Source organism: Marmota monax, unplaced genomic scaffold (genome assembly GCF_021218885.2).
Source record: "Marmota monax isolate L192 unplaced genomic scaffold, Marmota_monax_Labrador192_F-V1.1 WCK01_AAM20220418_F8-fsc00010, whole genome shotgun sequence".
Classification (NCBI taxonomy): Eukaryota; Metazoa; Chordata; class Mammalia; order Rodentia; family Sciuridae; genus Marmota; species Marmota monax.
The window spans coordinates 22,920,233-22,933,041 of record NW_026692321.1 but is presented as its reverse complement, the minus strand read 5'-3'; the positions used below and the strand labels follow the sequence as shown (position 1 = coordinate 22,933,041).

Genomic DNA, 12,809 nt, shown 5'->3' with positions numbered 1-12,809 from the left:
TACTGGGTAGGGGGCTCGGCATTTATCTCCAACCTTTCCCATCTGTAGCCCCACGGGTGGGGTCAGGAGAGGTGCTGCACCAACTGGGTCTCGGGAACCCAGGTGTGCATGTGTCCCAGAGGCTCCTAACTTGCTTAGCTGAGAGGACAGACGCTGGACATGGTTGTGGGCTTATAAAGCCCCACACCCTGAAGAACTCAGATTCTGAGGACTGGAAGGAAGATTGCTCTCATTTTCCTTTTTCGCTTTAATTTTGGACTTTTATCTTTTTATTGTTATATCCTAAACTAACAGTAGCTCGAGAACTGAAATGTGCCTGTTCTTAGCTGTGTGATGTGGGTAAAAGCCTGATCTCTCTGTGCCTAAGTTTCCTTATCTGTGAGCAGAAACCTACAGTACTTATAGAGCTGCTGGGAGGATTAAGTTAGTTAAAACAGGGAAAGAGCTTGGAAGAATTTCCAATGTACCCAGATCCCTGTGTTTTTTTTTTTTTAATGTTGTTATTACACACACAGCACAAACACACATGCATACACACAGTACAGTAAATTTAAGTTCATTTCATTTGAATATGGATAGATTTTTTTTTTTTTGTAAGGGAGAGAAAGACATAGTCTTCCCTAATCCCATGCCTTGCCCACTGTGTTTCCTAACCCAGCCCTGCACCGTCCCCAGCACGTGGCAATTGGGAATATGTCATAAAGCTGTGCATAGTGGGAGGGGCGGCTGAGGTCTATAAAGGCTTCTCTCTCCAGGCATTGAGATGAAGTTTAAGAACATGCTCTTTCCTCTTATTGTCTGCCCGGCCTGGATCCCTGAGCTGAATACAGTGACACATGGACCAGAGGGTAAGGGGTTCACCCTGAGCCCACGGTGGCACAGTGATGCTGGGGATGGACCCCAAGGGGGAGGTGGGTGCCAGGACAGCCTGCCCTTGGCCTTTGGCTGCCACCTGCTTTCCCTGGAGCCCAGTTTGCACAGGGAAGAGGGGTGACTAGAGAAGGGGGCACCCCTCCTGGCCTTTCCTCCCCCAGGTTTCCATGGTCAGGTGCCAGCAAGCAAGAGTCTATGAGATTTCATTGATTTTCCTCAGTCCTGCCCACACATTAGAGTCATTCATGGGTGGGGGGAAGTGGAGAAGTAGGGGTGGTAGTGCTTGGGTGCTTTTTAAAAAACCAATGTTAGGACTTTACCTCTGCATATGCTGATGTTATTGGAGAACTGCTGGCTTAGAGGAAAGAGAATAGGTTACAGAGTCCTGAGGCCTGGGCATTTGGTGAGCAGCTGAACCTCTCTGAGCCCTACTCTCCTCGTCTACGTAAAGATGTAGGTCATGGTTCAGCTTTGCTTGGGTCTCCGAGGACCTGCGTGGGACGTGTCCTCACTGTAGAGGGTGTGACTGTGATTCTGAGTGTGTGGTCTAGGCATCTCCTTTGGGGCTGCGTGCCCCCTGAGCTCTGTGGAAAAGATCCTGGTAGATGCAGTTGCCAAGCTTCCTGCCCAGAAAACTGAGGTGTTCAAAGGATTCCTGGAGCAACTGCGCTGGTTTGCAGGGAAGCAGGTCAAGTCTGTGGCGGTGAGTCGTCGCTCAGAGGCAAGCAAGGCCCATGGGTGCGGGCCTCTCTGCCGAAGGCAGGTTGGCCCCAGCTACAGATTCCCCCCTGCTCCAGCCCAGTGGGCCCAACTTTTAGTGGTTAGCATTTCCCAGGATGCAGACCCGGGTCCCCACACTCAGAGCTTCTGATTCAGTGAATCTGGGATGCAGCCCAAGTCTCCTGGATACTTCTGCTGAAGGTGGTCTGTGGGCCACATCGAGAAATAGTCCTCGCCTCTGAGGTTGCAGAGGTACAGCTTCTGGCCTCCCTCTTCTTGAACTTGGCTGGGGCTCTCAGTAGGTGAATGAGAACTGTATTAGAGAGAAGGCAAAACTGAGCAGGGGGTTCCATTTCAGAGTGTGGGGAGAACCAGATGGAGTCCCCCTGGAGGAGGGTAGGGTGCACCTGTTGACTGTTCAATCAGGCTTCAGAGTGGCCCTCTGAAGCAGGCATCCTTTCTACTCCATGTTTAAATTTTATTTTTTTAAGAACAGAACATCCCACTTCTGTTCCCCAAACCTGCCTGAGCACCTGCCACTTCTGACTGCAGATGAGGAGCTTCAAGCTCAGAAAGCTCCACTGTGCCCCCAAGTTCTGCTAAATCTGCTTCTAGGAAGGACTTTGTTTCCACTGTACACTTCCTCCTCTTTTCCAGTAATGAGAAGCCTCTATCTGATTTTTCTTCCATTTTTTTTTTTTTTTGCCAAGTTGCCAGGAAGTGCAGATCCACATATAGCACTTAAAGTCTTCCTCCTCTTTTTCCTTGATCCTTATCTTCTATTTCATTTTACTAGCTCCCGGTGGTCTCTGTGATAAACCACCTCAGTCCTTTCAGGAAAAGGTTGAGTGATGTCAAACAATTTAAAAGGCCTTGTCTCCATTTACTGACTCTTAAATTTCAGAACTGGGACCCAACTCCAAGGGTTCTGATTTCAAGTCAAGCACGTTTTTCTGAGGGCCCAGGTTACTGGGTTGCTCTCGTCCACCTGGGATGCAGGTCCTTAGTGCTCCCTGTAGACTGTGTCCCCTGCCTGCCCTCTGCTTTGGGGTCCTGGGGTGGGCTGTCACTCACTCTCTTTGCTTGTCCTAGTCCATTGGAGGGAACATTATCACCGCCAGCCCCATCTCTGACCTTAATCCTGTGTTGATGGCCAGCGGCGCCAAACTGACCCTGGTATCCCGAGGTGAGCTACCTGGAGCAGAGGTCCAGAAAGAGGGACTTGGGGGAGGAAACTCACACCAGACAGGACATTTTATGGAGAAACCGAGCCCAGAGTTCAGTGCCCCGGCTGTCCTACAGTTTGGATTCATGGAAGCTGCAGGCAATGCATCTGGGTTGGAGGCTGGGAGAGCTGTGTCTTTTCTTTGTAGAGAACTCACAACTGGGTCAGCTTCCTGCCAACCTTTCCCCAGGGTGCTCTGGGGCCAGAATGCACCAGCTTCCCACAGCTGATTGTTCCATTATGAGGAATCTGCAAGCCATTTGTTAAACATGGCCATTATTTAAAATTAAATTACATAAGCATAGAAATAAAATAAATAATTTTCAAAACAAAGGTGGTAAATACTCAAAATCCGTGAATTCCTATTAGACTTCATTTGACTATTATGCCATGCTTTTGAGGTTGTTTACGTCCACTATATCTGTGCTGTGGAAGTGTTCTGCCGTGGTGCTCTCCTGAGCATCTTTGTCTTGTTGGAAGGTCCCTGAGACCACCCTGGGCCTGGTGATGTGCTAGGAGGATCCAGCTCGGAGTCTTCCTCAGGTTTATGGCAATGGAAGGACACAAAGCCCAGTCAGCAAAGGGGAAAGGTGCATGGGTCAAAGTCCAGAGGACCCCAGGAACAAGCCTCAGGATGCCCCACAGAGGTCAAAGGACATGCTTAATTCCCCAAGCAATGAGTTATGACAACACACATGAAGCATCATCCACCAAGGAAGCTTGCTGGAGACTGAGCACCCAGGGTTTTCTTGGGGGCTGGTGACTGGTCACACAGGCATGTACCAGAAGTCTGGACTCCTGGCAGAAGAGCGGGTATAGACTGTATAGGTTGTGTCCATGGCAGAGGCATAGTGAGCCATTATTACAGCAGAATGGTGCAAACCCTTCCAAAATCCATGCTCCCAGATGCCAGCCAAGGGCCGTTGTTGTAAGCCTACCTCCTCACAAGGGACAGCAGCCCGGGCTGCTGTGTTAACTCTTTGCTGCACTTGTCCCAACCTCACATTCAGTGATGTAACATGGTCACTTGGCTTTAGAGAGAGCATTTACACTACAGATTGACAAATGCTAAGAATCAGGGATTCCCCTGACACCCGCCAGCACACCGCTGCTTTAGGACTCCAGGTGGAGGACTTGGCCTCGGTTGTGTTCTGACTGGGTGTCAGAGAGCAGAGAGAAAATGGATTTCACTGGTGGGCTGTCCTCTGCCCCCTATGCAACCCCCAGCCTCTCCCTCACGTTGGCCCTCTTCTTCCTGTCTCTATCAGGCACCAGGAGAACTGTTCGGATGGACCACACCTTCTTCCCTGGCTACAGAAAGACCCTGCTAAGTCCGGAGGAGATATTGCTTTCCATTGAGATCCCCTACAGCAGGGAGGTGAGAGGCAGGGTTCCAGGCTCTGCCCAAATTACCCATGCTGCTGAGCTCAGACCTGGAGATAAGAGCCCGCCTCGGGACCAACTTTAGCATCCCTTGACCTTGATACTGATGTTTTTCCTCTCTGATGAACCAACCCTATTCCTCTCAGGACAATGGGACATTGCAGGGCAGGGGTACACAGGGCATGGGCATAAAGTCACTCAGCTAGACATACGATCCTGAGTGAGTCATCTTACCTTTCTGAGCTCCAATGTTCCCACCTGTAAAGTAGGCACAAATGTTATGTACGTGCATGGTCTTGTGGGGGCTGAAATATTTCATAAGATTGTTCCTGGCAGATGTCTGGAAGCCATGGAGGTTACCAGCATAGTCCCAAGAGTAAATTCAGCAGTTGAGTGTTCCTGTCCCATGTCAAGGGCACAGTTTTCTCATGGTGAAGAGTGTAGGGCTTGCATGTGGAGTACAGAAGATGTCTAAATCAGACCCACTTGTGCTGACCCTGACCTTGCTCTGGGCTGGCACTGCTGGATTTCTTTTTTGTGAACAGCTTTTCTCGCCCATTCGGGGAGATCTAGGCACCTCTGCGTGCTTTGCTCTTAGGGCCTGGAGTGGCTTGATCTGGGTGCTTCTCTCCTTTCTTAGCAGCCACTGACTCAGGACACATCCCACAATGGGCCTCTTGGAAAAATGGTCTGGAGAGGCGGGGAAAGCAGTGGGCGAGGAGGGTGAAGGGTCTACGGCAGCTCCTGCTCCAGCAAGTGTGTGAGGGATGTTTGCCTTTGCTAACTTTGACCTCCTTAATGAGAATGTGAATCCAATTACAGCAATGATAGCCCTGAACTGGATTCTTAAGGATTTTCTAGCTTGTCTTTGCAGAACATTCTGAGCAGCGATTCCCAGAATTTGGGATTTTCCCCAAATCCCAGAAATTTTGAATTTTACAGATCACTATTTTTTTTTTTTAAATTATGAGTCAAGGAAGGGGAAGGAAACAGGCTTAGCACTACTCAGATTTTATTTTGCCAGGTATGGTCATTAATGGAAAATACCATTTTGTAAAAGAAAGGAGATTTTAATACCCAGAATTAGATTTCTCAACAAAGGATGCTGTTAACCTGATGCTGAGCACTTGTGGCACTCAAGTGAAAATGTCCCTGAATGACTCTGAGAGTGAACATCTGGAACCTCTGCTCCAGACCAAGTCCAAATGCTGGGTTCGGTGACCAGGAATATGAGCTTAGTCTCAGGAGGGGCTCCACAGCTCCAGAGAATTGAAATCTGTGCCCCTTGGGGGCCTCAGCAATGGGCTTCATTATGCTTTGGGTGGATCTTTCCTTAACCTCCCACTTGGTGTTAATCAGAATGTGCAATCCATGGGGTACAAACCTCAGCACCTGGCACGGAAGAACTGAAGTCAGATGGTTCTTCCCTGGAAAATGAGTTCCCCTGTCCTCCTCTCCCCCAAGACAGACCCTGGCTCAGACCCAGGGGAAGAACAGGTTCAGAGCACAGAGGCAGCATTGTTTCCTAGTGGGTCACTTTCTTGCAGAAAGTGAGATTTCTCAGTTGACATTAGAATAGTGGGAGGGACAAGGAAGGGCGTACCCACAAGTGAGATGGCTTCAGATTACCTGTGCCATCTCCCTGTCCCTGTTTGAGAGGAAGCCAGGTGCTGACTGAGGCTTCATGAATCTTCAGAGAGGTTGGGTGGGCCCTGACCCTGGGCCCCAGGGTGGGTCTCGGGAGCCTACTTCTCCCAGCTAGGATTTGTGTCCCTGACCCTCAGCATTTCTGACCCCCAGCATTCATGACCAACGGGGAGAAGTCCTGACTCTTTCCAGCTTCTGGGAATGTGACCTGGAACTCCTCCCATAGTGTGGTACTTACGTCTTGTCTTTGATCCCGAGACAAGGTCGCCACGGCTCTGCGGCGGCATTATCACCTCACTTCCCCTCACCTCACAGTCCTGTTTTAGGCTGGCCACTTGCAGTCCTTATGAAACAAGGTGGAGAACAGGCATCTACCGGTTCTTTTTCAGGGTGAGTTTTTCTCAGCATTCAAGCAGGCCTCCCGACGAGAAGATGACATTGCCAAGGTGACCAGTGGCATGAGAGTCCTATTCAAGCCAGGGACCACAGAGGTGAAGGAGCTGGCCCTTTGCTATGGAGGAATGGCAGACAGAACTATCTCAGCCATCAAGACCACTGCAAAGCAGCTGTCCAAGTAAGAGCTAGCACCAGTGAAGCTGCTGTAGCCGCCATTATTCTGGCTACTGGAGTATTACTATTGCCACTACCACTTTTATTATTGCTGCTCCGGCTATTGCTACGGCCGCTGTTGCTACTGATATTACTAGAGCTACTAGTGTTACTACTAGCACAATCATGCACAGTATGTTGATGTTTTGAGCAGTGATGGGCCACGCATATGACAGTGGTCCTACAAAATTACAATGGAGTTGAAAAATTCCTAGTACCTAGTATTTTTATTGTATCTTTCCACATTTAGATACATGTAGACATACAAATACCAATCATTGTGTTACAATTGCCTATGGTTTCAGTACAGTAACATGCTGTACAGGTTTATAGCCTAGGAGCAATAGGTTCTACCACATAACTTGGGCAGTAGGCTATACACATAGGGGTTTGTGTAAGTGCATAAAGAAATAGCCTAGGGCTGGGGATGTGGCTCAAGTGGTAGCGCGCTCTCCTGGCATGCACGCAGCCTGGGTTCTATCCTCAGCACCACATACAAACAAAGATGTTGTGTCCGCTGAAAACTAAAAAATACATATTAAAATTCTCTCTCTCTCTCTCTCTTTCTCTTAAAAAAAAAAAAGAAATAGCCTAACACACTCTTCAGAATATTTCCCTGTTATTAAGTGACATGTGACTCTAGTTAGTATTACTGCTGCTGTACTACTATCATGTGGTTACTACTGCTGCTACTGTTAATTCTGTTATTACTGTTAGTGCTTCTATATTGCAGCTATCACTGTTGTTCCTAGTGCTGCTGCTTCTGCTACCGTGGTCACGGTACTGCTTACTAGGACTAATGCTGCTGTTACTCTTACTACTGACATCACTATCATCACTGCTGCTACTATCACTGCTGTTATTCTTACCAATATAATTATTATAACTAGTATTCCTACTATGGCTATTCCTGCTATTATTATTGTTACTACTATTGCTGCCTCTTCTACTACTGTTACGATTATTGATACTCTTATTATGACTGTTGCTTGTAGTATTTACACTAATAGCATTACTACTGCTGCTATTATTACTACTGCTATTGCTACCACCACCATTACTATTGCTATGTGTACTGCTGCTATTCCTATTGCTACTAGTAGAATTTTATGCTGCTCCTACTACTATTGCTACCTTCTAGCTTTGCTGCTACTGCTCCTAATATTACTGCTGCCACTGTGCTATTGTGACTAGTAGTGTAAATCACTATTGCTACCACTAATTGTACATAAATAGTAGGGTTTCTGCAGCTGTTTTCTGCTAAGAAAATTGCTTCTCCCATACTACTGTTACTACTTCTGCTATCATTACTGTTGCTACTATTACCACCACTGCTATTGCTACTGCTGCCATTGCTAGTATTCCTACTGGTAGCATCGATGCTGCTACCATTACTGCTAACGCCACAGCCACTGTTACTCTGGCTGCCGTTACTACTTCTATTATTAATCCTCCTTCCACTATTCCCATGACTGTCATAAGCAGCAATTGTACCAAGTTCTTCACTGGCATTATCCTACATAATCCTTACAAAACCCACACACGATAAAGCTTAACTTGAAATTTGGCATCTTGGTTCCAATATTGACCAGGAAAGTAACATAAATCAAGTTACACAGTTTCTCCATGCCTCAGTCTTCTCAGTGGTAACATGGGTGTGAGACTTTTTCCCTACTGTAGTTTTTAATTAAATTAAAAGTGATGATTCATAAAAAGCAACTAGGGCAATGCTTAGCATGTTATAAAAACTCAGAAGACATAACTATTATTATCTTGTGATTTTTAGAGTATATCTACTTTTAAAGGTGAGGAAACAGAGGCCCAGGAGGTGAAGTAACTGGTTAAGCGACTTGCCTCAACTCACACAGCTCTGAGTATCTGAGCCAGGTTTTGAACAGAGGTTTGCATGGCCAGGAGGCTTTGGGTGCTGCGCTCCACATGGCATGACTGGGGCAGGGGTGAGGCGCACTCCCCACATCTGCTCTTTGGCAGGTTCTGGAACGAGGAGCTGCTGCAGGATGTGCGTGCAGGCCTGGCCGAGGAGCTGCACCTGGCCCCAGATGCCCCTGGCGGCATGGTGGAGTTCCGGCGCACCCTCAGCCTCAGCTTCTTCTTCAAGTTCTACCTGACGGTGCTTCAGAAGCTGGGCAAAGAGAACCCTGAGGTGGGTGAGGTGCAGATTCTCAGCAGCAGGCGTGTTTGGAGGCTGGTTGGGGTTTAAACCTGTTAAACTCTAAATGTCTGAGAGCAGGAGCAGGAACCAGAGACGCAGGGTCCACAGACATGAGCCAACCAGCTGGCTGGGTCAGGGACATGGACAGGCTCTTGTCCTGCCAGTGTCATGAGCTCACTGGGGAACTTGAATAGCCACACCCCTCTCCTCCTCCCAGCTGTGGAATATGCTATAGGGGCCGGTGGACCAGATGGCCCTTCCAGAAGCAGAGCAGACACGACTGTGGCTGTGGGTGTAGGAAGGGAGCAGAGGGGGAGAAGAGAGGTAGAGTGGAATGAGGACGTAAGTGGGGGACGTGGAACATAGGATATGCCTTCAGGCGACTGGCAGGCTGAGGTGGAGCCCCCTCCCAAGATCAGTTTATCACAAGCATTTGTTTGACGCCTATTACATACCATGCTACACTTGGGACGAAGGGCAGCCTAGTGTGGGACAGAACAAGTCAGCAAAGGCCAGCTGGTGTGACAACTAAGAAGGGCGGGGTGCTGAGGGAGCACAGAAGAGAGAAGACGCTATAGAGAGGTGGACAGTTGGGCCAAATCCCTCTTTAAAACATTAGAAATACTTCCATTTTTTAAAAATTAAAGATTTATTTTGGAAAGCTTTAAAAATATAGAATATAAAGGAAAACTAAAATTACCCCCTATTCTTAGGTCCCAGAGAAAGTCACTGCTTAAGTTTTGATTTTTCCTACACTTCTCTAACCTTTTCCCTACATGCTGTTTGCCCTGTCTGTCATTGTTTCCATCTGTCCTTCCATCGTCTATAAACACATCTACCATCTTGCGATTTTTTGATCTGGCGATGTCATTTTCTAAACAGATTTGGGATCACACCTCATGAAGACTTTTATACCCACCTTACCTTAGCCAAGTATTGTGAATATCCTCCATGTCATTCAGTACTTCCCACGGAATAGAGGGGGAAGGGAGACTTTTCTGGGAAGGCTGGGGAGGAAGAATTCCCGACAGAGAGAGCAGCACGTGTAATGCAGAAGGGGAAGTCTGGAGTGTGGGAGGAATCAAGGAGCGCTGGGTGTGCTAGGTCAGGTGGCTGGAGACGGAGCTGAGGTGGTTGTTAAATTCTGAGTGCTCAGATCCCACGTCTGGATGAGGTAGACCCCTCCAGTACTCAGAGGGTATAACCTGACGGGCTGAGGGGAACCCTCATCACCTCTATCACTTGGGGACACCAAGAAAGGGATCAATGATGCAACGCTGTCATGGCCACCTCTGTTGTCTCGCCTCCACAGAACTGTGGCCTGCTGGACCCCACCTTCACCAGTGCCACTCTGCTCTTCCACAAAGACCCTCCAGCCAATGTCCAGCTCTTCCAAGTGAGTATACATGTGTGTTCTGATATGAAGGCCAGCTCAGGCCACCCCTGATGGCCGATGACTGACCATTGACCAGTGCCCAGCTTGAATCATACCTAGATGTGAAAAGCTCCCCACTCTCGTGCCTACATGTCCAGTGTAAGAAGGGGGAATCATAGCAGATGGAGCTGTTTCCCCTTTGTTGGCCTAAATTTCTTTCTTAGGATTAGTCTGCACCTGTGCCTTAAAGAAAAAACAGTTTTTTTTTTTCCATTTATCTTTTCTATGTAGGACTAAGTCTAGACTAACTCCAGATGTCTTCCTGAGTGGATGTGCATACACACATACGCTCAAACCATTCTATCAGCTACAAGTTTTTGAGAGTAACTGAGCAAGAGATTAGCAAACGTTTTCTATAAACAGTTTAGATTTTGTGAGTCAGACAGTCTTTATTGCAACAACCACCTCAGCTTCGTCTCCAGCCACCTGACCCAGAACACCCAGTGCTCCTTAATAATGGTCCCTGGTTCATAGGATGGCCAAGCATTAAATGTGTTAATAAAAGTAAATTGCTTAGATGGTTCCTGGTATATAGTAAAAACACTCAAAAATATTAGCCATTATTATTACTTTGAAAAAACAAAAACAGAACTTTATTATAAAATTAATATATCTTAAGATATTTTGGAAAGTACAGGAAAATATAAAGACAAAAATAAAAATCACCCAAGAGAGATTCATTGTATTTGTTTAGTTCTTTTTCCCCATTTATATATGAACATGCATATGTGATATTTATAGCATATATTATTTTCCCTACATGATTAGAATCATTACAGAGAGAATGTTTCATGTCTTATTTTTACAATTAGCATGTGCATTCTTTCTTTTTAATAAAAATTCTTCAGAAATATGTTTTGATGGTTGCATACTATTTCATTGTATGCTATAGCATAACCCAGTTCTCAATTGATGGACATTTAGTTTCCTCCTTTTTTGGGGGGAGGGGTTCCTTGATATACTTACACTATGAGCACCCTTATCAGTGACTTCTTAGGTGCCTCACTGTTACTTTCACCCCTAAAGCCTTTCTACCTCATTCATTCCAACCCTCTGGGTTTGGTTTGGTATCTGGCCTCAAGGACTCCCCAGTGTCCATGAACCTCTAGAGAAACGTGTCCTCAGCCTGACTGGTGATCATGATTTTCCAGGAGGTTCCCAAAGGTCAATCTGAGGAGGACATGGTGGGCCGTCCCATGCCCCACCTTGCTGCCAACATGCAGGCCTCCGGGGAGGCAGTGTACTGTGATGACATCCCCCGCTATGAGAACGAGCTGTCTCTCCGGCTGGTCACCAGCACCAGGGCCCATGCCAAGATCAAGTGAGTGCAGCTGCCGTGGGGAGCCCTTGGCGCTCCAGGGGAAGGGTGCTGGGAGCACCTGAGAGGCTTCCCACACAAAGGTAACCTTAGCAAGCGTCTTCCAGCGCTTCCCAGCCTTGAGATGAGGATGGAAAATCATCTCAAAATCACCATCCAGAGCGCAGCAGGAGGAGTGAGGGCCCTGTGACTCCTGAGGAGGGTCTGCTCACAGGGCTGATGTCCCAGAGGCAGGCAGGGGCCAGATTGAGAAAGCCTGGGGGGGAATGAAAGCTCATTAAAACAAGGCCAGTTATCCAGTCCAGGGGATGGATCTCCTGCTTCAGTTTGCCCACCTGGCTCCTCCCGTGGCTCATTCTTGCAGGTCCATAGACACTTCAGCAGCTAAGAAGGTGCCAGGGTTTGTTTGCTTCCTCTCAGCTGCCGATATTCCTGGGAGTAACACAACTGGACTTTTTAATGATGAAACAGTCTTTGCGGAAAGTGAGGTATGCTTGGGTTTTATTTTGTATGAAATAAATAGAATAAGTATTGAAGTTTTAATTCATGCTCATGGCTCCAATTTGCCCTCATCTTGAAGATTATACATTTGCACTTACCATGACCATCGCTCTGGTTAACGTTATTCAGTACAACTCATGATGGGATAGAATATGTTATTATTTAAAATGTCAACATTTAATTGATGGCTGCTGTTTGCACATAGCAGGGTAACTCTGGGCCTACATGACAGTAAAGCAAGGCTGGTGATTATAAAAATTGGGTTCCTAATGTATGACATTAAACTCTTTTATTAAAAGAAAAATAAGAAAACATTAAATGAACTAACCAGAAAAGAAATAATAATACCATCACTTTGTGGATTGATAGCTCACATATATGAAAATTCACCTATTGATTTCAACTATATGGAATTCTACAGCAACATAGTTTCCAAACCTTTAAGACAGTTGCTACAAAAGTTCTTATACTTTACTATAGGATAGTTCTCAGATGGTCATCTCATAGTTCTAACACAGATCAAATGTTGCCCATCTGATGTGGGTAGGTATCGCTGAAAGTTAAACTCACCTTATTATTGGTGTAAAGGTAAAGGAAAGAACAAAAAAATCTACAAATATGAAACCCGGAATCTGTAAGGATTCCTTAGAAGAACATATTGTTTTACAAGCTCCAAGAGCCTCCAGGAGTACTGCTAGCCTTTTGGTTAGTGGGGGTCAGCAGATACACTATCACTGCATTAACCAAGTTCATAACTGGGTCCTTAAGAGAGAATTATCAGAGACTTGCATGCTAAGTATTGTTAGAAACCCTATATTCCAAAGTGATGAGTTGGACAATGTATTTTGTTGTTTATTTTAGGGGGAATGTTTGATGAAAATTATCCCTGAAGAAGATTCATTAAGTTTTTATGGAATCGAATTTA

At 46.6% G+C, this 12,809-nt stretch overlaps 1 protein-coding gene across 3 annotated transcripts in view; it reads left to right on the top strand.

Moving 5' to 3' along the window:
- Xdh (xanthine dehydrogenase) overlaps window positions 1–12,809 on the top strand; it is a 61,184-nt gene that overhangs the window by 24,259 nt on the left and 24,116 nt on the right. For all 3 annotated transcript variants that reach the window (XM_046441583.2, XM_058578450.1, XM_058578451.1), the window contains 9 exons: window positions 756–848; window positions 1,425–1,576; window positions 2,686–2,779; window positions 4,087–4,196; window positions 6,238–6,422; window positions 8,450–8,621; window positions 9,943–10,026; window positions 11,217–11,386; window positions 11,748–11,871. In XM_046441583.2, the coding sequence (XP_046297539.1) occupies window positions 756–848; window positions 1,425–1,576; window positions 2,686–2,779; window positions 4,087–4,196; window positions 6,238–6,422; window positions 8,450–8,621; window positions 9,943–10,026; window positions 11,217–11,386; window positions 11,748–11,871 (1,184 nt within the window). The remainder of the gene's footprint in view (window positions 1–755; window positions 849–1,424; window positions 1,577–2,685; window positions 2,780–4,086; window positions 4,197–6,237; window positions 6,423–8,449; window positions 8,622–9,942; window positions 10,027–11,216; window positions 11,387–11,747; window positions 11,872–12,809) is intronic.